General features: G+C 39.3%; 1 protein-coding gene across 4 annotated transcripts in view; it reads left to right on the forward strand.

The window, feature by feature from the left end:
- Nucleotides 1-25,759, forward strand: part of LOC124111764 (hydroxymethylglutaryl-CoA synthase 1-like) — a 54,739-nt gene that overhangs the window by 24,933 nt on the left and 4,047 nt on the right. The window contains exons 1-8 of one of the 4 annotated variants that reach the window (XM_048399906.1): nt 8,047-8,069; nt 12,754-13,221; nt 20,177-20,302; nt 21,019-21,183; nt 21,610-21,766; nt 22,764-22,934; nt 23,916-24,148; nt 24,743-24,897. In XM_048399906.1, the coding sequence (XP_048255863.1) occupies nt 12,777-13,221; nt 20,177-20,302; nt 21,019-21,183; nt 21,610-21,766; nt 22,764-22,934; nt 23,916-24,148; nt 24,743-24,897 (1,452 nt within the window). In that variant the 5' untranslated portion in view covers nt 8,047-8,069; nt 12,754-12,776. Of the gene's footprint in view, nt 1-8,046; nt 8,070-8,257; nt 8,384-8,713; nt 8,843-12,753; nt 13,222-20,176; nt 20,303-21,018; nt 21,184-21,609; nt 21,767-22,763; nt 22,935-23,915; nt 24,149-24,742; nt 24,898-25,759 lie in introns of those variants that run through there. The other 3 variants (XM_046471566.2, XM_048399905.1, XM_046471567.2) reach the window with 3 other exon arrangements.

Consider the following 25,759-nt stretch of genomic DNA (forward strand, 5'->3'; position numbering starts at 1 on the left):
GGGTTTGTTCAAGATGTTGGTATTTAAATAAAGATAAGAATAATAATAATAAACGATGATGTTGGAGAAACTTTTCTTTCTATCACCTGTTATTTCAGGACTTATGAGTACAGAAATATGGCACAATTAGTGAATAAAGCTGCTTTAGAGGAAATCTAGATGATATTTTACCAACAGTGTTTGTACTGACTTGGTTTACAGAAATCAGCTTGTGTCCAACAATTTGCTCATTTTTGTTGGAAAATGTTCTTGCCTTCATTCGATGTGAGTGAGATCTTAGAGGTTTGCCCTAAAGTACTTGAAATGTGCTTGAAAACCAAGTAACATAGTCTGGGCGAATCGGGGATTCGTAACCACATGATCATAGGTTTCTGGTAGGTCTAAGGGACGCAACTCTGGACAGAGAATCGCGGCGCCTAGGCCGATTAGGTTACCCATGGCCCCTTGTCTACGGTCGGTGGGGAATCCCCTCATGAAGAAGAGTGCTATTGTATTGTGGGCCAATACTCGTAATCGTGGGTTCGACCAACATGGTGTATATCCCGTCCTAGACTATTTCTATCGAATTAATAATTCTGGTCGAATTAATAATAGAATGATGATGTAATACACTGGATAACCGAGGGTGTAAACATACTGGGTGCCGTTGTACAAAACAACCTGAGCGCTACGGCTGTCGTTGTTAATGTTGTCTATGTTAAGGTATGGGAGTTACGATCACCTTAGCGCTAAGATCGCTTTGTACAACGGCACCCTGGTCCTGTGCCACTTTAGCATACCAACCCACATACCACTCACTCACTACTTCACTCACTCAAAGCCCCCACCCACCAATACTCACACCCACCCGCTCGCTCACTCACACTCACCCACCCGCTCACTCACCCACCTACCCTACTCCCCGCTCGTTCACTCACTCACTCTCACACACATACCCACCAACCCGCTCGTTCACTCACTCACTCACTCACACTTAATCACCAACCTACCCGCCAGCTCACTCACTCACTCACTAAGTCACTTACACTCACCCACCCACCCGCTCGCACGACTCATCTGATCACACTAACCTACCTACCCGCCCGTTCGCTCACCCACTCACTCACACCCCCTCAACCACCCACCCACTCACTCGCTCGCTCGCTCGCTCGCTCACTGATCACGCTAACCCACCCATCCGCCCGCTCACTCTCACACTCACCCAATCACCAACCCACCCGCCCACTCACTCACTCATGACACTAACCCACCCATCCATCCGGCCGCTCGCTCACATACACTCACCCTACCGCTCACTCACTCACACTCACCCGCCCGCTCACTCACTGATCACTCTAACCCACCCATCCACCTGGCCGCTCTCACTCACCCAATCACCCGCCCACTCACTGATCAATCTAGCCCACCCATCCACCCGGCCGCTCGCTCACTCACTAACACTCACCCACCCGCTCACTCACACTTACCCAACCAGTCACCCTCCCGCTCACTCACTGATCACTCTAACCCACCCATCCGCTCGCTCACTTACACTCACCCACCCGCTCACTCACTCACACTCACCCAACCACTCACCCGCCCGCTCACTCACTGGTCACTCTAACCCACCCATCCGCTCGCTCACTTACACTCACCCACCCGCTCACTCACACTCACCCAACCACTCACCCGCCCGCTCACTCACTGATCACTCTAACCCGTGCACCCATCCACCCGGCCGCTATCACTCTCGCTCACTCACTTACACTCACCCGCCCGCTCTCACTGATCACTCTAACCCACCCATCCACCCGGCCGCTCGCTCACTTACTTACACTCACCCACCCGCCACTCACTCACCCAACCACTCACCCGCCCGCTCACTCACTGATCACTCTAACCCACCCATCCACCCGGCCGCTATCACTCACACTCACCCAACCACTCACCCGCCCGCTCACTCACTGATCACATTAACCCACCCGCTCGCTCTTACTCACACTCACCCAACCACTAACCCGCCCGCTCACTCACTGATCACACTAACCCACCAATCCACCCACCCACCCGCCCGCTCACTGATCACACTAACCCACCCACCCGCCCGCTCACTCACTCGAAAATGTAGATGTGATGGGTACGAATATGTCGATGTGATTGTTATAGATATGTCGATGTGGTTGTTATTGATATATCGATGTGGTTGTTATAGACATGTCGATGTGATTGTTAAAGACATGTCGATGTGATTGTTATAGATATGTCGATGTGGTTGTTAAAGATATGTCGATGTGGTTGTTATAGATATGTCGATGTGGTTGTTATAGACATGTCGATGTGGTTGTTATAGATATGTCGATGTGATTGTTATAGATATGTCGATGTGATTGTTATAGACATGTCGATGTGGTTGTTATAGACATGTCGATGTGGTTGTTATAGATATGTCGATGTGATTGTTATAGACATGTCGATGTGGTTGTTATAGACATGTCGATGTGATTGTTAAAGATATGTCGATGTGATTGTTAAAGATATGTCGATGTGGTTGTTATAGACATGTCGATGTGATTGTTAAAGATATGTCGATGTGGTTGTTATAGATATGTCGATGTGGTTGTTATAGACATGTCGATGTGATTGTTAAAGATATGTCGATGTGGTTGTTATAGATATGTCGATGTGATTGTTATAGATATGTCGATGTGATTGTTATAGACATGTCGATGTGATTGTTATAGATATGTCGATGTGATTGTTAAAGATATGTCGATGTGGTTGTTATAGACATGTCGATGTGATTGTTATAGACATGTCGATGTGATTGTTAAAGATATGTCGATGTGATTGTTAAAGATATGTCGATGTGGTTGTTAAAGATATGTCGATGTGGTTGTTATAGACATGTCGATGTGGTTGTTATTGATATATCGATGTGATTGTTAAAGATATGTCGATGTGATTGTTATAGACATGTCGATGTGGTTGTTATAGACATGTCGATGTGATTGTTATAGATATGTCGATGTGATTGTTAAAGATATGTCGATGTGGTTGTTATAGACATGTCGATGTGGTTGTTATAGATATGTCGATGTGATTGTTATAGACATGTCGATGTGATTGTTATAGACATGTCGATGTGGTTGTTATAGACATGTCGATGTGGTTGTTATAGATATGTCGATGTGATTGTTATAGACATGTCGATGTGGTTGTTATAGACATGTCGATGTGATTGTTAAAGATATGTCGATGTGATTGTTAAAGATATGTCGATGTGGTTGTTATAGACATGTCGATGTGATTGTTAAAGATATGTCGATGTGGTTGTTATAGATATGTCGATGTGGTTGTTATAGACATGTCGATGTGATTGTTAAAGATATGTCGATGTGGTTGTTATAGATATGTCGATGTGATTGTTATAGATATGTCGATGTGATTGTTATAGACATGTCGATGTGATTGTTATAGATATGTCGATGTGATTGTTAAAGATATGTCGATGTGGTTGTTATAGACATGTCGATGTGATTGTTATAGACATGTCGATGTGATTGTTAAAGATATGTCGATGTGATTGTTAAAGATATGTCGATGTGGTTGTTAAAGATATGTCGATGTGGTTGTTATAGACATGTCGATGTGGTTGTTATTGATATATCGATGTGATTGTTAAAGATATGTCGATGTGATTGTTATAGACATGTCGATGTGGTTGTTATAGATATGTCGATGTGATTGTTAAAGATATGTCGATGTGGTTGTTATAGATATGTCGATGTGATTGTTATAGATATGTCGATGTGATTGTTATAGATATGTCGATGTGATTGTTATAGACATGTCGATGTGATTGTTAAAGATATGTCGATGTGGTTGTTAAAGATATGTCGATGTGGTTGTTATAGACATGTCGATGTGGTTGTTATAGATATATCGATGTGGTTGTTATAGATATGTCGATGTGATTGTTATAGATATATCGATGTGATTGTTAAAGATATGTCGATGTGATTGTTATAGACATGTCGATGTGGTTGTTATAGACATGTCGATGTGGTTGTTAAAGATATGTCGATGTGATTGTTAAAGATATGTCGATGTGGTTGTTATAGATATGTCGATGTGATTGTTATAGATATGTCGATGTGATTGTTATAGATATGTCGATGTGATTGTTATAGACATGTCGATGTGATTGTTATAGATATGTCGATGTGATTGTTAAAGATATGTCGATGTGATTGTTATAGACATGTCGATGTGATTGTTAAAGATATGTCGATGTGGTTGTTATAGACATGTCGATGTGATTGTTATAGATATGTCGATGTGATTGTTATAGATATGTCAATGTGATTGTTAAAGATATGTCGATGTGGTTGTTATAGACATGTCGATGTGATTGTTAAAGATATGTCGATGTGATTGTTAAAGACATGTCGATGTGATTGTTATAGATATGTTGATGTGATTGTTATTGATATATCGATGTGATTGTTATAGACATGTCGATGTGATTGTTAAAGATATGTCGATGTGGTTGTTATAGACATGTCGATGTGATTGTTATGGATATGTCGATGTGATTGTTAAAGATATGTCAATGTGGTTGTTATAGATATGTCGATGTGTATGTTATTGATATGTCAATGTGATTGTTATAGACATGTCGATGTGATTGTTAAAGATATGTCGATGTGATTGTTATAGACATGTCGATGTGGTTGTTATAGATATGTCGATGTGATTGTTAAAGATATGTCGATGTGATTGTTATAGACATGTCGATGTGATTGTTAAAGATATGTCGATGTGGTTGTTATAGACATGTCAATGTGATTGTTATAGACATGTCGATGTGATTGTTAAAGACATGTCGATGTGGTTGTTATAGATATGTCGATGTGATTGTTATAGATATGTCGATGTGATTGTTAAAGATATGTCGATGTGGTTGTTATAGACATGTCGATGTGATTGTTATAGACATGTCGATGTGATTGTTAAAGACATGTCGATGTGGTTGTTATAGATATGTCGATGTGTATGTTATTGATATGTCAATGTGATTGTTATAGACATGTCGATGTGATTGTTAAAGATATGTCGATGTGATTGTTATAGACATGTCGATGTGGTTGTTATAGATATGTCGATGTGATTGTTAAAGATATGTCGATGTGATTGTTATAGACATGTCGATGTGATTGTTAAAGATATGTCGATGTGGTTGTTATAGACATGTCAATGTGATTGTTATAGACATGTCGATGTGATTGTTAAAGACATGTCGATGTGGTTGTTATAGATATGTCGATGTGATTGTTATAGATATGTCGATGTGATTGTTAAAGATATGTCGATGTGGTTGTTATAGACATGTCGATGTGATTGTTATAGATATGTCGATGTGGTTGTTATAGATATGTCGATGTGATTGTTATAGACATGTCGATGTGATTGTTATAGACATGTCGATGTGGTTGTTATAGATATGTCGATGTGATTGTTATAGACATGTCGATGTGGTTGTTATAGATATGTCGATGTGATTGTTATAGATATGTCGATGTGGTTGTTATGGATATGTCGATGTGATTGTTATAGACATGTCGATGTGATTGTTAAAGATATGTCGATGTGATTGTTATAGATATGTTTTAGTAACAGAAAAAAGTATGTTCATCTAAATGTGATCTTCCCCAACGCCCGACCCCTACCTCTGCTGCTAATCTAATCTTGGTGTCGTCAGTGAGGTCAGGTCAATAATAAGGTTTTCGCCACATGGTGATATTTTCATCCATGTTGAACGTGTGTTTTATTGACATTTACCTACCTATAAACATAAGGACACGCAGGACTAATATATACTTTTATTTATACGATGATTATATACTAGTATTTATACGATGAGTGCATTCATTCGATCATCAGGTTATTTCACGTGGAACAATCGGATGTTTGATAGGGTGACTACCATATATACTACTCAAAAGAAGTTAAAGAACACACTATTTTATTTTATATGACAAAAGTCATGACATAAACTACATAGTCATATGAAGTATGTGTGGCAGTCTGGCCCTGAACGAGCACACTGTATAACATCGAGTTGTTACGCGATAAAAGGAGAATTATTCAACTCACTGTAGTTATGCATACACCCCCTTGAATCTATTTTGGTGACAGCCTCGAGCATATTCAACCAGACACAAGGGCATTGACCGAAGTTGGAAGGCAATTTAAATGTTTGTACTGAATTCGGGAATTTAATAAATATGTAGTTGTAGTGGTGGTGGCAGTGGTTGTAGTAGTTGTAGTAGTAGTAGTAGTAGTAGTAGTAGTCGTAGCAGCAGCAGTGGTAGTGGTGGAAGTAGTAGTAGTGGTAGTAGTAGTAGCAGTAGTAGTATTAGTAGTAGTTGTGGAAGTAGTAGTAGTAGTAGCAGTAGTTGTGGTGGTAGTAGTAGTAGCAGTGATGGTGGTGTTAGTGGTGGTAGTAGTAGTAGTGGTGATGGTGGTAGTAGTAGTAGTAGTGGTGGTGGTGGTAGTAGTAGTAGTAGTTGTGGTGGTGGTTAATGTTGAAGTGGTAGCAGCAGCAGCAGCAGTAGTAGTGAGTGAGTGAGTGAGTGAGTGAGGTTTTACGCCGCTTTTAGCAATATTCCAGCAATATCACGGCGGGGGACGCCAGAAATGGGCTTCACACATTGTACCCATGTCGGGAATCGAACCCGGGTCTTCGGCGTGACGAGCTAACGCTTTAACCACTAGGCTACCCCAACTCTCCTTAGTGTAGATGAGCGCATGTCGCTTTTATTGTATTTATGTAAAAAATACAGCAGCATTAGTAGAAGTAGTAGTAGTAGTAGTAGTAGTAGTAGTAGTAGTTTCAAACCGGAGAATATGAACATGTAATGTTAACCAATATTGATAAGTAGGAGGAGCAAATAAGGACTTCGTCGTTGACACCAGCTGACACATTTATTGCCACATAACTACCTGATTATACAAGATTCTCAAATACCATAACACAGTTATACGTTCCTTGGTCGTAACAGGATCCGCAGCTGATTGACGGTTCAAATCCTAGATTCACTCCGGTTATACCTCTTGGTTTGTCAGCACCATACCCATGCTGGTGGGCTTCAACAAAGAGGTAAAGCCTCATCTGCGATCCGCGTCACTTTGGGATTTCCTCCCACGTTACCTGAAATACGTTTAAGCGAGAATAAACCCAATTGACTCACTCGGAGTTCTGCGTACACGACTCTGGTTCAAAGTCCACCCAGTGTCCGCTCTGCCCTGGTAACCTTGAGACCTGGCCGTGGTGTGACGTATCAGGCCATTTCACTGCAGTTTGCTGTGCGTTTTCACAAACATGTTGATCCGGCAACGTAAATTCTGAAAAAGGCACAATGTACCGCTGTTCCTTTGTTTAATGTTGTTTTAAAGTTTCTGTTATTGGTTTTATTTATTTTGTTTTACCCTATTTTATTATTATTTTTGTATTATTGTATTATTCTTGCTTTACCTGTGCTGAAAGCTTTGATTAAATTAATATCTGCTGGGGCTAGGACGGGTAACTCGAGTACCTGTGTCGGGTGGGTAGTGAGTATAGGACCCGGGCACCCACAGGACTACCCGGACCCGTGGTTAGTCACGTGACATATTGTTCAATGACAAAAAATATAGGGAACTCCACGATTACATGATAAGTCACTAATGTTCACATTTCATTCTGACTATGTACCCATTCCTTCTGACTATGCACCAATTCCTTCTGACCTTTATATATATATATATATATATATATTTCTCCTCATTCTGTATTGAAATTATGTTGTTATATAGTTTGAAATAATCTTACACATCATAGCAGTTGACGTATATTTGATTTTAGACACTTGCGTCAGTTATTCATCGTCGTTGCTGCATTTGACTTGCGTTCAAACTATCTAATTTTAGATACTGTTAACATCCTTTTTTAGAACCTGCCGTCATCAACAACATAAATGTATACACCACGGCACGCCCACTTTTCGATTCAATAACAAGTCGTTAAATAAGCGAAGGGATTAAGGGCCGTAAGTTTTTCTACAGATATGTTTATCTGGACTAAGGACACCTGATTTCGTACGACCGCTTCTATTTGTGTTATTTGGTTTGTCGATCGGATGAGGCCATGGTGTGAGGGTCTCTACGGGAACAATGTGGTCCCATGTTATCTTTCGTCAGGTGCTTTTGAAAGCGCCGTTTTGATTGGTCGAGGATTCTCATGCTGCGGAGTGAACACTTCCGCTTTGTGACGCATGGAGTTTGTGAATGTTGTTAATAGCAGACAGCTTTTGTGGGGAGTCCAATCGGTGTTGGTAAGCCGTGAAGGTTAAACGAGTAACAGGTAAGGTGGTCGTATATTCAGGATCTTAAAACATATTATGGGTGATGAACATGTCACAGTATATGTTTCGAATGTCTTTTTTGTAGCAAGCGATTGGGACGAAATTAGAAATCAGCTGAAACGAGTGTTCATCTAGGTTTTTTAATATTTATTTGAAAGATGCTGTCAACTCGGCAGTGTTTAAACACAACAATCACGTAGTCTATATATATATATATCTATATATATATCTGGTTGATTCCTGAAAATTTATTCGAGTCAAGAATGTGATCGTGATGTAATATTAGACTACATGTTGGCTGTTTTCATGTTGTTTGTACTTAGTCATGTCATAAATCAAGCACGCATGCAGTTTCCGAGTCATGTGGTGGGATTCGAAACAAGAACCTTTTGATCGTAGTTCGGACGCATTGTCCACATGACCAAAGATCGAGCCTACGTCTTCAGCAAATCGACTAGGTAAGGATGTCATCTGTGGGTTGACTCTTAGCGCTACGATGATCGTAAGCCTATGTTAAAGTATGGGACTTACGATTACCATAGCGCTAAGATTGCTTAGAGAAACGGGCCCCTGGGCGCACAATAGAGTATTGAGCCGCACAATAGAGTATTGAGCCGCACAATAGAGTATTGAAACTTTGTTTTGCTCAATTTTGATATGAACATTGATAGTCAACTTCATTTTGCATGCCAATCACAGACTTTGATTTGATTTGAACCACCGACCTTCTGATCTGAGGTTCAACGCCTTGTTCACGAAACCAAAGAGGTTAACCCTGTACGTCATGCTCAATCATATACATAAACATAACATATACTAAGATATGTTCCTTCAGATGTCTGACAATGAATGTATTCATAGTATTGTTCACTTAGGACTGAAACAAGACAATACAGTAAAGCTCTATAAGTCACTATATGTCATGATCATTGAGAAAAACAGATGGTTATATTACACAGGTTTGATGTGTAACCACTGGTAACACATTGATATAGACAGCAAAAAACAGAAGCTGATTGTATTACTGAACTGGACCTGTAATTTTGGACTATGCATTATACATTTTATGTCCAAAAATGTTGAACAATATGAGAACTACTTGATGTACTTCAAATATATTCTTAATGATTTCTGAAATGATCATTAATGAAGTATAAGATGTACTGTTTATCGCATCATTGAATTTAATATGTGACTGATGAGTAGATCCAGCCTATATTATCCTATATGAATCAAAATCACCCTACGTGTCCACTATGCATGGCAGGTTAAACCATTAACCATGTATATTTGACAGTGCATTGTTTAGGGGTAGGTTTATTATATCAAGTTTCAAGGTTACCACAAATACATAAAATTCTGTGTGTTGTGGTAATGTTTAGCCGAGTAACTCTAGATGGCTTTGTCTTGATAATTGGCCCTCTGTCATGTCTCATAACTAGCCGACATAATTAGAACCTAGTGGTTAAAGTGTTCACTGGTCATGCCGAAGACCCACATTCGAATCCCCACATATTGGGTACAGAGCCATGAGCATGTGAAACCTATTTCTAGAGTCTTCTCCGTGATACTTCTGAAATATTGCTGAGAGCGGAGTAAAACATACTGGCTCATAATTTTTGGAACGCTGTATATGGCTTTGTCAGTTATCGATATGTATTGTGATGCTTAATTTGACTCAGTTTTGAGTGAAATTCTCCATGTTCCATGTTGCCCGGCTGACTGAAGGTTGTTGCAAGTAAACTGCATGAGTGGTTCATTCAGGCTGATTCTAACATTATCATGCAATCAGATTTAGCATTTTGTTGGTAATTGACAGGAAGGTAGCTTGTGGCAGAGGTGTTGTCAGGCCTTGTTATTTTAAAATTTGTAAATAATACCTTTTTGAAAATCAATTCAGAATTAGGTACACGAGTCAATACTAAGGCATGTAGGGTATCATATCAGCATTTTTAGTTGCCCACAAAACTAGGGGTCCAGAGGACTCCCAAATACTAATTTCAGGGGTCCTTACGGGAAATATGAAGGTCCTGTAAAGTAATGAAATGGTGTAGTGTACTGTACTGTAAGACTTTATACTTGCTTTCATTACAGGAACTTTATATTTCTTGTCAAGAATTTGGTATAATGAATATTATTGTGCGTCCTTTGGTACGGAATATATATTTATTCTGCATCCATTCTATACATTTATGCATACTGGATGCACATACTGCATAAAAACCCTGCATAATATTTGATGTATATTTGCAATGCATTGATACATCAGAGAATCGTGAAACCAAATTCAAACTATTAACTTGACAAGCCACTTTGTTGTACTGCAGGGTTTCAGCGAGGCAACTGGAAACTAATTATTCTTTTCTTTTTCTAATCTTCCTATCATTATTACCTTAATTGGCTCAAGTGTACAAAATATGTTTTTGTTGATTATCAGGTGATGGTATGAATATAAGACTGATTAACATAACAAATGCAAACTTTTCCTTTATCACTAAAATATCACTACATATTATGCATAAAAACAAAATAAAGGTTTAAAACAATATATTATACAGAAAGAGAGAGAGAAAGAGTGAGTGAGTTGGGTTTAACACCGCTTTTAACAGTATTCCAGTTATATCACGGCATGTCAGCTTAATGTGGGAGGAAAGCCCGAAGTGAGGCAGGTCTCAGACGTTTACCGCTTCGGTGAAACCCGCGGGTATGGTGCTGACAAAGCTAGAAACATAATCGGGGCGAACCGGGATTCGAACCCACAATCATAGGTTTCCGGTGTGCCAAAGGGACGCAACTCTGCACAGCGAATTGCAGCGCCTTAGACGACTGGGCCACCCATGCTCCCGAGAGAGAAAGAGGGAGAGACCCATGAAGATGAAGATCCGGGGTTGAAAAGATCTTCAGCAACCCATGCTTGTCGTAAGAGGCAAATGACTGGATCGGGTGGTCAGGCTCACTGTCTTGGTTGATGCACGCGATCGTATCTCAATTGTGTGGATCGATGCTCGTGATATCAATCACTGGATTGTCTGGTCCAGACTCGATTATATACAGACCACCATCATATAGCTGGAATATTGCTAAATGCGGCATTAAACTACAAACAAACATATGTTTTAAACCTTTATTTTGTTTTTAACATGCCGGTTCAAATTGTATAAGCTCAAAGAAAGCACCTGAAAGTATCCTTTAAGTTTAAGGATTCTAGGACAGAGTTCTACTTTTGTAACTAACACTGAACACTTTGGTGAGCATTCATTATTAAATGTGAGTGAGTGGGTGTGTCTGGTTTAACGCCGCTTTTAACAGTATTAATGTGGGAGGAAAGCCTGAAGTGATGCAGGTCTCAGATGTTCCACTTCCGTGAAACCCTCAAGGAGTATGGTGCTGATAAACTTAGAAACATATTCGGGGGGAAGTGGGATTCGAACCTACAATCATAGGGTTCTGGCGTGCCCAAGGGACACAACTCTGCACAGCGAAAGGCGGCACCTTAGACGACTGGGCCTCCCATGTCTCCCATTATTAAATGTGACTATTGCAGGAATAAATTAATAACTTCATGCTGTGCCAATGTACAGCAATTAACACAAACTAATATTGATGTGGACTGAGGATGTCTCAGGTTGAAGTTTAAAGTTCCTAGAAACCTGAGCTTCTGTAGCAGTTATTGGCATACAACTCATAGGTAGACATCTTTGGTCATATCTACTATGACAGCTATTGTTTTAGTTTTGTAATGTATTTCATTTAGAACATGTCCAATGAGGAGAAAAGGAATTTTATACTTAAATGTACCAAATTACATTTATTGTGTTGTTGAACTAACCCAGCTATATTAGAATATTAGACTTTTATGCAAAGTTTTAGGCAAGATATTAGTTCTCTAATTTGCCTGTCAAGTGTACTTAGTTAGAAATTCTAGATGAATCTGTGTAGTGATGTACAGACTCTGATTAAAGAGATTGTGGGGTGTAGTACTGAAGAAAATATCCAAAACCACAAGCAGCTTTAGAAATTAGCACTAGTCATGTAGTCCTTGCCAAACTGCCCAATAGTTAAGGTAAGTAGAAATAGTAGAAATTTGCAATTTTGAATGGTTTTGCTAAATGTTATCATTATAAGGACTAGTGGACTAGTAGTGTTAGTTTCTACCGCTGCCACAAGACATAAAATATATGTAGTCGACGACAATGAACTATATGTATTTCCCAATAATTAATTACATTTCTACGAAAAATGTCTTTGTGACAAGATGCTACTGAGAGGGTGGGAGTTTTAGAGTCGAGAAAACAAATGTCGATTGTGTTCTGAAACCACAAAGAATTCGATGCTTCTTATGTCTACATGTTTTCCATTCTGTTTTCAGTGGATAACCACAACCTAATCAAAATGCCTGGCCCAACAGCGACCGAGAACAAGGGATGGCCACAGGATGTCGGCATCATTGCAATGGAGGTGTATTTCCCCTCTGAGTACGTCGACCAGACGGAGCTGGAGAAATTTGATGGTGTCTCTGAGGGAAAGTACACCATCGGACTCGGACAATCCAAAATGGGCTTTTGTTCTGATAGAGAAGATATCAACTCTCTGTGTTTAACTGTGGTGCAGACATTGATGGAGAGGAATCAGATTGCCTACAGTGAAATCGGAAGGTTGGAGGTGGGCACAGAGACACTCATAGACAAATCCAAGAGTGTGAAGACTGTGTTGATGCAGCTGTTTGAGGACAGCGGCAACTCCAACGTTGAAGGCATCGACACAACAAATGCATGTTATGGAGGAACCAATGCACTGTTTAATGCCCTCAACTGGATTGAATCAAGTTCATGGGATGGTGAGTTTTTGCTTGTCATAATACAGGGATCTGGGATTCAAACCATGATCATATGTTTCTGGCGTGCCTAATGGATGCCATTCTGCACGATTTGGGACCTTTAATGTCTTGGCCACCCATGCCTCTATATTATTTGAGAGCAGTGGGGTAGCCTAGTGGTTTAGGTGTCAACTTGTCATGCTGAAGACCTGGGTTTGATTCCCACCATGGATACAATGTGTTACACCTATTCCTGGTGTACCCTTACATGGTGATATATTGGTTCTCCTATACCTAACTTAGATTTTAGAACTGAGAACAAATTTGTTCTTGGAGATTAATAAATACTTTCTGAACAGACAAAATGATAGGGATCCATCATACAATCACAGCCGTCCCATGTTAGACCCGTGAAGAGCCAGGGTAGAATAGCTCTTCAGCAACCCATGCTTGCCGTAAAAGGCGACTATGCTTTTCGTAACGGGATCGGGTGGTCAGGCTCGCTGACTTTGTTGATGCATGTCATCGATCCCAATTACGTGGATCGATGCTCATGAGATCGATCACTGGATTTTCTGGTCCAGACTCGATTATTTACAGACTGCCGTCATATAGCTGGAATATTGCTGAGTGCGGAGTTAAACAACAAACCAACCAACCATGTTTGTCCAGGTTATCTGCTCCCATGCATAATTCTCACTGTCTTAAGTCACTTAAATAAAATCGTAAAAAAAATTGTTTTCTAAGTGAGTGAGTGAGTGAGTTTGGTTTTACGCAGGCTTTTGCTATAACCTGGGCCTTCGCATGACGAGCGAACGCTTTCACCACTATGCTTCCCCACTGCCTGTTTTCTATGTGTGCACTTAGGCACTGGAACTTATTTTAATCCTACTTGTGGCACCCTGCCTTCTATCCCAGGCATAGCTATTCAAGCAATATAACAGAATCAGCATGGTAATATGACACTGGCAGATTTATATGATATGATGTGTCACAGATATCTATCAGTGAGGTCACAGTGAATTAGGGTGGGGGGGTTGTCTCATATCAGCTGATCAATGGACAGGGAGATCAGCCCCTAGAGGCCCTGGACTAGGTCACAGGTCACAGGTCAGTCACATATCAATTGTCACAGGGTCATTGACCTGGGGTATATAATAGTTAATACTGTGCCAGTATGTCATAACAATAGAGCTATGTACAGACCATTACTTGTTTTACAGGAGCCTCGTGTGTGGGAAAGTGTTGATGTGAGATCAGTTACCTCAAAACACCTTGTAAAATAACAGTTGCAACTACAATAGAAACAAAGACATATTTCACCTCACTCTTGACGACTTACCTAACACGTAACACACAAGGCCATCAAGAGAATTAACAAACCTGTACTACTCGAGATGAGTGATCGAGGGAGTATGGTTTTACGCCTCTTTTAGCAAAATTCCAGCAGTACATGTATCATGGCGAGGGACACCATAAATGGGCTTCACACATTGTGTGCATTTTGGGAATCGAACCTGGGTCTTCGTCATGACGAGTGAACACTTTAACCACTAGGCTACCTGACCGCCTCTCTACTTGAGGTGAACACCGATGGCACATGAAGGCCCTCAGGATTTTTCCCACGAGCTACGAGGAATTAGAGATCAACTGTCACAAGTCAATTAATTTTGTAAGTTAAATGAGGAACTTTCAACATCAATTCCTGAGGAAAAGATGATATGTAATTTCATGTTGCAAATAGGTTAGTCATAACATTACCCATTGTCTTGTTTTCCGAGAACAGGTGGATTTCCTTCTATCAATTTCTCCTGTATCCATGCCCCTATGGGTCACATATCTCAATAGGTTCTCCTTCTGAACATGTTGAATGTTTTCCTTTTCAAGAACTACAGGAGAGTTGAGCTGTTTAAGCAATTTTTTGTTTGCTTTTTCTACATGTATAACAACTGGGCTGTAGTGGAGCTAGACATTAGGACTTCAAGGTTTTGTTCCCAGGAAGAGCTACTGTATGCATGCTTCCACAATGCATTGTTTTTTATTCAACATACTTGAAATATTCCAACTGCACCATTACAACAGTTCAAAAAGGTTAAGTTTTCCAGAAATAACTTTTCCTCACACTTTGTTAAGAATTCTGTTCAGACCTAACGAACCAACAAACATAATCAGGTTGAACCACAATTCAGAACACACAATCAAAGATTTCTGGCATGCCTCAGGGATGCAACTCGTCATCATCCTCACCCCCTCCACAGACCGGTCTCAATCTTAATCAGTCTCAATCTCAGTCTCAGTCTCAGCCTCAATCTAAGTCTGCTAAACAGTACAGAAGCAAGTGTTGGGATTTTGTTGGGTTTGAAAAGGCAAATTGTTTGATTTGTGATTGATAATTTAGAGAAAGAGAGTAGAGAAATGAAATTCTCAGATTTCGGACCAGATCAAGGTTTGGAGCATGTCGAAAGAGCCAACTTAGGAGGATCAGGTCGTGGCAATGTTTCATTTCGCTGATTTTTCCTGGCCCAGATTTGATTATTTGCCATTGTCACATAGCTGGAATAGTGCTGACTGATGCACAAAACAATATTCACTCACTCACAACAAATACTCTTTCAAAAAGGTGACACAACACACTGTGCAGAGTTACATCCCTTGGCCAGACTAGGATATGCTGTTCAACAGTTCAAATCCCTTATTTACCCCAGTTTTAATGCTTGGTCTGTGAAGCACCTTATCAGAACCCTTTTCATCATAATAATTATCGTGTTTGAACTTCACCCTCTTAGACTTGTAAACATGTTAAGGTTAACTGTGGAAATAGTCTTTCATATATAAGGCTGTAGTTCCTGAATTATCAGTGTTGCTAGGCAATAACAAGCAATTGTAACCATGGAATGGTTAGCAAATTATTCATGTACATTTTTGAAACCTTTCACTGCATGCTGATGAGCCTGTATATAACCTGAGTATGTTCAGCTATAGAAATTGCCACTAGTCCCATAGTCCTTGACAAACCCGCCAATAGTTTAGGTATCATAAGGAAGAGAATTTATGGATGTCAACGTCTTTATTATGAGAAAACAACGTTCATTCACCTGATGAAGGAGTAAGTATAATATACTCCAAAATGTTGTGTTCCTTATGATAAAGAAGTTGACATCCATAAATTCTCTTCCTTATGTGTATCACTTCTAAATGCCTTTCAAAGACTTGAGTTTAGGTATCATAAGGACAAGTAGAAATTTGGCATTTTTAAGGGTTTTGTTTTATGTTATCATCATAAGGACTTCTTTCTATTGGGATGTACACCAAGTCCCTTTCACTGCCATAGCTTTGTTTTGAGTGTGGGTTGAATGAGAAGATGATGAAACTAGACATCCTGTAAATTTACGCTTGATCTTTTATGATAGAACAAACAACAACCTGTTCGCCCCGATTATGTTTCTGGGTTTGTCAGCACCATACCTGTGCTCGTGGATTTCACTGAGGTCTGAGACCTGCATCAGTTCAGGCTTTCCTCCCTCAGTGTTGAAAATGGTGTTAAACAAAACTCACTCACTCACTCACTCACTCACTCACTCACTCACTCACTCACTCACTCACTCACTCACTCACACTCATAAAATCATGTTTTTCAAACCTCTACCCACCAGACTTATGCCAATAAGCATGTTGATAATCAATCTCATTAGAAGCAGAACGTTTATTCTGATGCGATACCTTTCTGCGTGAAGATCTGAGGACACCTCCATTGACAAGCATTCCTAATTTCTGTATCTCAAAAACAAACATAATTGGGGAGTTCTTAATGTGAAAAATATAAAACAGTGCTATTATATTTTTGTGAACATTTTATACATCCTGTTGCTTCTGGGTGCTGTGCCATCTACACCCAAGAAGACTTGGTTGATAGTTGCAGAAAATATCGATCACTGGATTGTCTGGTCCAGATGCGGTTGAGTGCAGAATTAAGAAAGAAAATGTTTTCTGTAGTGGTTTTCTTTTGCAAAGATCAAAACTCTGATTTAAGGTTGTAAAAAAATGGAGCCAAATGTAGAAAGCAGACATCTGATCAGCATGATTTGATTGGGCGGTCAAAGTTCACTGACGGTTGACTAGATGCAACCTTCTATGTGGATGTCCTCTGAGCATCACGCAGAGGGATATCATCTGTGGGATCTGATTTTAATGAAATTGGTTTGATAGTTCAAAAATGACAATGAAGGTATTGAACGTGTTGATAACTTTTTTAATATGATGACTCAAGTATTATGAAGTTCGAGAACACATGTCACCATTGCCATTGTGAAAAAACAGCTTCATGTTTCATCAGCCAGCATCCGTACCTGGAACGAAATATATTGCAATATTTGAATCAGTTAATTGCTGGCATTGGGTATCCCTTCACTTTGTGTGCAACATCTGGAGTTATGTAACATGTACATCAGTTGGCCTGGACTGTTGGGTAGTTGATGAGGCTTCCTGTGTGTGATGGAGATGCTGGTGTATGTGTAACCTACATGCTGAATTTTTTAGCATCCTATTCCTTTTACATACAATCTGTGATCACGTTTGATTGATATTTGTACGATGTTATGCAAGGTTGAGTTTGGTGACTAGCCAATTTTATCTATGTCATGCTCAGTTGGTTAAACTGATTGACTGTTAGGCCATCTTGAATCAATTATTATAGATATAGAAACGGGCTCCGTTCATCCATCCATACTTCTGTCCGTCCGTCACGTTTCATTTCCGGAGCATAACTCAGAAATTGTTCAATATTTTTTCATGAAACCTTGCAGGTTTGTCAGGTACATGCTGAACTGCTGCCTTTTGCTATTTAGAAATTTTAGACATTTTTATTTTTTATGTTTCCATGGCAACAAGATGGACTTAGGTTCCAAACTCTTCTTTTTTGTAACAATTTCCATGACAAGTTCCACCTCGGTTAAAAAAGATTAGTGTTTGTTTAGATTTAATTATGTCATAAATTCTGCAACAGGGGTGGGGGATATAGCCACGTTAGTGGCAAACTCTTGTTGGATTTTATCCCTGCCCTCCCACACATCATTTCGTTGTACTCAAAGACGAAGTAAATTACTATCTGATATTAACATGATTAATAATGAAGTAAGTATTTGTGATGAGCTATAATCCATTCGTTGATGCTTGCTCAATATATGAACGCCATTATTACCCAGGTCATTGGATCAGTGTGATCAGGGCTAGGACGAGTCCATATTTACTACCCGGGTACCCACCCCCTTTGTACCCGACCCTCCCTGGGTACCCGCTGTAGGTCTCGGGATAGGTACAAAATCTCCGAGTAGGATTTTTTACCATAGCCCTGGCAAAACGTATTAAGATACATGAATTAAACAATCATGCATACACTGAAGTTGACTTACCGTATTCGATGTAATAAGCGCCCCTCTCTAATAAGTGCCCACGGCGATATTTGCATATATATTGGCTAGTGAACAATCTCATATAGAACCCCTTTTGATTGATCAATGTACACAAGACTTATTTACTCATGTATAATATACACTAATGTGTTATATGCACCCTTAATTATGGGCAATTAAATCCTCGAAAAATATATATGTCGTATATAAACATTTGAGGCTGTCAGCATAAACCATGAAATCTACAATCTTTCAACTCTGATTTTTTTCACCAAAATTATATTCTAATAAGAGCCCTCTATTTCTAAAATGAGAGCGCCCTGGGCGCTTATTACGTTGAATATAGTATGTTATATTTTTATTCAACCATATGAAAAGTCAGAAGGAAGGGGTGTATAGTTGGAAAGAAATGCGAACATTAGTGACTTGTAGTGTAACCATAGAGTTCTAGATTATTTTTGTCATTAAACAATATGTCACGTGACTAACCACGGGTCCGGGTAGTCCTGTGGGTACCCGGGTCCTACTCAGTACCCACCCGACAAGGTACCTGAGTTACCCGCCCCAGCCCTACTGTGCACTTTGCACAGGACCATGTGTTTTCTCCCAAGTTAACTTGGTGAAATACACCATATACCTGTATGTAGTCCTAACGACATCCATGCCTTGCACAATGGACCTTTAAAGAAAAATATAAACGAGAGATTATTATTTATATGCCATGATATAGCTGGAATATTTATAACTGCAACATACAACAACCGAAAAACAATTCATGCACAATATGAGATATATATTCAAATATAAAATATTAGCAAAATTCTGGAAGACTAGGCACTAAACATTTAAACTAACACTTAGTCTATGAAGACATTTCTTTCAAATAGTTGTAATTTTCTTTTTCACAAGAAACTGTACTCTTCTGCTGTTTTTGGAATGAAGATAATTAGACTTACTTTAGTTTGCTCTAGACTTGCCAAGGTTCTTTGTAACAATTAGGGCTGCAACGAATACACAATGAGGCGAATACGATTTGTATCATGAATATAGGGTAACGAATACGAATACTAATTCACGAATACAATAACAAGTCAGAAGCTGATGTATTATTTGTTATATTCAGTGAAGCAATAACAACATAAATTATTTGACATGGTTTGTTAATGATTAATATATTATACATATATATAATGCACTTATCCAGGTTCTAGTATCTGCTCAAATGTGACAATGACTAGTGACCACAATACTGTCAAAGTAAATAGTATAAGTGTGTTGTCTTTTGAAGAAATCTATGCATATAATATGTTCTAATGGATATTTTTATGTAAATGCACATGCTTGCATAAATATTCGATTCTAGTGTCAACGAATAACGAATTCAATTCATGAATGGATACGGTTCGATTCACCGAATACGTGAGTGAATCGTAACAGCCCTAGTAACAATGTATATATATAAATTCCACAGTCATGGCACAGGACTACTAAACATTTAACCTTTTGCAATAAGTTTGTATGTGTTGTCATGGTTACTGCATAACTTGATATCAATGTCCTGGTTGCAGGTCGCTATGCGCTGGTGGTTGCGGGAGATATTGCTGTGTATGCATCAGGCAGTGCCAGGTGCACTGGTGGCGCCGGCGCCATTGCCATGCTGCTCGGACCAAATGCCCCACTTGTCTTTGACAGAGGTAAGACGGTCAGATCTTTTCTTGTAACATGTAGCAGTGAATAACAGTTGATGTTTAAGATATAGTGTATGGTTTGAGAAAACATTGCCTGTTTTCACCTGGAGATCTTTGGTGGTCTTTGAGTGTACATGCATTATATATTTTAAGAATATATGTTATTGATAGGACATTTCAAATTAAGTCTCTATCTTTTTTACTTGGGTCTTTTGGACCCGTGAAGACCCGGGTAGAATAGGTCTTCAGCAACCCATGTTTGCAGCAAAAGGCGACTATGCTTGTCGTAAGAGGTGACTAATGGAATAGGGTAGTCAGGCTTGTTGACTTGGTTGATGCATGTCATCGTATCTCAAATTCGTGTATCGATGCTCATGATATCAATCAATGGATCGTCTGGTCCAGTATCGATTATTTACAGACCACCATCATATAGCTGGAATATTGCTGAGTGTGGCAAATAACAACAAATAAACAAACAAACAAACTTGGTCTTCTGACATTATCTTTTTAAGCTAGGAGGGATAGCATATTTGAAAATCATTTGGTAGGTGTTCAACTAAACAAATGAAATATTGTGTTACCTTGATAAAACCTTCCCTCACAATATTCATCTCAATATCCCGCCTCCTCATCTGCCTCAACATCTGCCTGCCCATCCGCCCACCGCCAACTCACTCACTCAACCAACCAAATCATTTTGTATCTTGTGTCTGATGCAGGCGTCCGTGGCACACACATGCAGCACGTGTACGACTTCTACAAGCCGGACATGGCCTCCGAGTACCCCACCGTGGATGGCAAGCTCTCCATCCAGTGCTACCTCCATGCTCTAGACAAGTGCTACGAGGTCTACAGCGCCAAGGCACAAGCCAGGGGAATCAAAGGTGACACGAATAGACAAGTAACATACATTCATATATTGAAAGTTGGGTAAATCACTGACAGATGTGATCAGATGCAACAATGTCATTTGTTGGTAGATTGAAAATATGTGTATTATATTATTATTCCACTATTAAAGATGTATATCAAAAAGGATAATTTTAGAGGTTCTGGGGAAGCATTTGTAATATTTGAACATACTGAAATCTTTGACCCAAGCTGACTTTCATAATTTGATTATTTTTATTCCAATTTGTCAAAGATTTAAGCAATTTTAAAATTTGGGTTTCCAATGGGCAAAAGAGGCCCTTATCCTACCTCACAAAACTTAATTTTTGAATAATGAAAAGCAAAAGCTATTATCTACATTTGTCTGAATGAGTAATATGTGTCATATTATTATACTTTAATCTTCATCTCACTTTCAGTTGGTCCAAACACACTGGATGTAGCAGATGCATTTCTTTTCCATTCTCCATATTGTAAATTAGTTCAGAAATCGTTAGCTAGACTAATGCTGAACGACTTTCTCCGAGACCCGAGCCCAGACTTCAAGGAAAAGTATGCCGGTCTTGAGGACTTCAGGTGGGTGTGACAAGCATGGAGTCAACATTTCACCTGCTAGGTTGTACACATGTGATACACATCAACTCACAAGGACAGAACGTCAGAAGGGAGCTTTGTCTGTCCATCATCAATGGTTATCTGTAACATCTTTGCATCAATGGCGCTGTAGTAGGTCCATCAGTGATAATGCCTGAATTTGTTTAATGGTTTTCATTCTTTTGAAGCCAAGTGTATTCGGAATTATTTTGAAATGTTCTCAATGTCACAGGTTTGTGCCCACCTGTATAAATTTTTGTAATTCTGTTTTCAAAAGTAGCAATAAACGTCTGAGTTTTAGAATTGGAAAGATAATGTAATTACAATGAAGTGAGTGTTATTGCTTCTGTGTACACTTTAGCCCTGTGAGGATGCTTTGTCATAAGAGGCGACTAAAGGGATCCGGTTGTTGATTGCACATCATCGTATCACAGTTGCATGAGTTGATACTCATGGTGTCAATCACTGGATTGTCTGGTCCAGACTCGATTATTTACAGACTGCCATCATATAGCTGGAATATTGCTGAGTGCAGCGTTAAACAACAAACAGACCACTGTCAAACAACTGGAAAATTACTGAATGCGGCATTAATAATGTTACAAAATATAGACAAATTTAAGTTCAGTGAAAATACTATCTCATCAATCTTGTGTTTCTAAGTAGTTGATACAATTCCTTTGGCCTGTTCACTTTTTGTTACCATATTACTTGCTAAAATTCTCATTTTTATGACACATCATCTTGCTGGTTCATTCATGTACAAAGGGAGATAATCTGACCAATACTTTAGAAATTATCTCCCCTTGATCATATCATCTTGTTTGTAAGGATTATTGTGTAAACAATTTTAGCAATACATATTTCCATATGGCTTGGTAACCATATATCTATTCATACCTAATATAAAGTATACATTATGACAATTTTTCATGTGTTTTGTAATAAATCATTATTAATATTAATGTTACTTTTTCAGGGAAATAAAACTAGAATCAACTTATTTTGACAAGCAAGTTGAAAGTGCCTTTGTAAAAGCAAGCAAATCCACCTTTGAGAAGAAAACAAAGCCATCATTACTGATCTCCAACCAAGTGGGGAATATGTACACCCCCTCCCTGTATGGGGGCCTCGCTTCACTCATCAGCAGGTACGTCCAGTCTCTGGTGTCATGCTCTGCAAATCCCTGCAGGAAGCTGTGATCGTGGTTTCCAATCCTGTTTCTTTGTAGTTATATGTCTAGGTGTATCAGCATGATATCCATGCTTGTGAGTTTCACCAAAGTGAATATAGTCCCAAGACTTACATAACTTCAGGATTTCCTTCCCCTGTAAGCTGACATGCTGTGATATTACTGAAATACTGTTTGAAGCAGTGTTAAACCAACTTTACTCACTCTGGTATTGTTACAAGGTTTTGTTTGTTTGTTGTTTAACACCAACTGGTGAACAAAAAACCTTTTGTTAGCCAGGTAACATGGAACAGAGAAATTCATGCTAAAAACTTGGCAAAAAAGACAAACAACAGGAACATGTATTATTATGTGAGGTTGTTTTACCTTGAGGAATCATTGTGTATCAAAACAGAATGGGGTGTTTCATGTACTGTGTCATTGAGTTCAGTATCTCTACACCGGAGCATCAGTTTATAATTTTATCCTTCATGGCTCGATTTAGCTCTATAAAACATGCATAAGTACAACTTACTATTAAAAAATACAACCTAATATTTATGGCTACATACACCAAGTGCATGTAAAAAAAAAAAATTTGGTGTCTGAATACCCTCACTTGTCAACACATATTTGAACACACTTAATACCTCTAAAGTTTATTAGTCATACTACATCACTAATCCCTGTGTTATGTGTAATTTCACATGCGTTCGGAGGCTTGATGTCATCAGTCTGTGGGGACTTCAAGATTATGTGCACGTTTCTATTACGTTTTGCAGCAATGTGTCACTATTTACAGACCGGCCTATGTTTTAACTTTGATAAATTTATGGGATCAGGCTTAAATCGAGCATTGGAAGCGATGGTAATGTAAATGCATCACCTTCTAGTTTTCAGTTTCGGTAGCACATTGATTTTACAAACTGGACATTGATTTCAACAATCATTCCTTTCCAGTCGGACATTGGAGGAACTTGCAGGGAAGCGTGTGATCCTGTTTTCCTATGGGTCCGGCCTGGCTGCTACCATGTTCTCCTTGAAGGCCACAGATGATGTCTCCCCGTCTTCACAGCTGCGCAGAGTCGTGGCCAGTCTCAGCAACCTGAAGCAGCGCCTGGACCTCAGGACAAAGGTGGATCCCGAGAAGTTTGACGAGACCATGAAGCTCCGACAGGAGACGCATCATCTCGGTATGACATAGCCAATTAATGTTGAATTGCTTGTATTCAGATCCACAACCCAATATATGAAAAGCAACAGCTTAACGACAAGTATATTACCCAATTTAGCCTTAACAGATTGTGTACCTGTATTTCTTTGCGGAGCCTCATTCCATAGCAACCTTAACACTACGACTATCGTAACTCTCGTATTCTAATATAGACTTACGACAGTTGTAGCGCTGAGATTGCTTTGTGGCCCTTGGTTATTGTGTAGTGAATGATTGAGTTGGTTTCATCCCAGTGTTGCAGTTTAATGTGGATGGAAATTCAAAGTGAAGCAGACTGTAGATAATTAACACTTTTATGAATCCTGTGTAAATGAGTTACGAATGTCTTAGCGCTAAGATTGCTTTATGGAACAGGGCTTTGGGCTTTAGCAATGTCTTTTCTTCATATTGGCTTGATATATTTAATCAGGGATTCAAATCAAATTGTTTCCCAATAATTCTCCACCCTGCTCACTTGGCAATGGGTTTTGTTGAAGGTGTTCAAAAATGGCAATATTTATCAGATATAAAATCATGTTCTGTTGAAATGAAAACAAGATCATTGAATTTTCAGCCCCTTACAACCCAATAGGCAATGTTGAGGTGTTGTACCCAGGAACCTGGCATGTGACAGAGATCGACGGCATGCACCGGCGAAAATATGATCGTAAACCAGCTGATGACGAGAGCCTGATCGTACCAACACCAGTACAGAACTCTGTTAGTGAAGTGAGTTACTGATGTTCATATGTTGTATTCATTGTTGCTGGGAATATAGTTACCAGGTACTCAACATGCTTAACAATGCTGAGCAATGCTGAACACTGCTTCACAATGCTCCACAATGCTTAACAATGCTCCACAATGATTGAAACTGCTCAACAATGCTTCACAACACTCAACAATGCTTCACAAATCTCAACAATGCTTCACAACACTCAACAATGCTCCACAATGCTCATCAATGCTTAACAATGCTCCACAATGCTTCACAATCCTTCACAATTCTCAAAATTGCTCAACAATGCTTAGCAATGCAAGCAATGCTAAAATTATGCCGTTCAGTTTTTAAAACCCAAGGATTATGTAGAATCTCAATTTTACTTTCATTGTGACATGGTGCTTTTTGTATTTCATACAAAAACCCTATATTTCAAACTATCCCTAAAAAATTTCAGCAATTCGAACCTGAACACTTTTGCTAAAGATAAACCTTTAATTGTGCAATCTGTATCTTTGACTGATGGAAAAGGTTAAGGGGACATATAGAAACAAAGCAGATGTCTGTAGCTGCAAGAAGTGGACATGTTTCATAAAGAGACACGAAAGGCACCAAGTGTAATGCTAGTATATAGTGTGCCACGAAATTCTCAACAGATCAGAACAGTTTTGGGCAAACAGTTGCTTCACATTACATATATTCCAATTTTCATTCCTTCAGTGTACCTTTCAAAAAGAACCATCTCCATCAGTAAGGAATTGTTTGCTTATTTTTCAACTCTGCATGACGATGGACATTAGACCCGTGAAGATCTGGGGTAGACTAGGTCTTCAGCAACCCATACTTGCTGTAAAAGGCGACTATGCTTGT

The sequence above is a fragment of the Haliotis rufescens genome, unplaced genomic scaffold, assembly GCF_023055435.1.
Source record: "Haliotis rufescens isolate VD_foot unplaced genomic scaffold, xgHalRufe1.0.p SCAF_2, whole genome shotgun sequence".
NCBI classification, from domain to species: domain Eukaryota; kingdom Metazoa; phylum Mollusca; class Gastropoda; order Lepetellida; family Haliotidae; genus Haliotis; species Haliotis rufescens.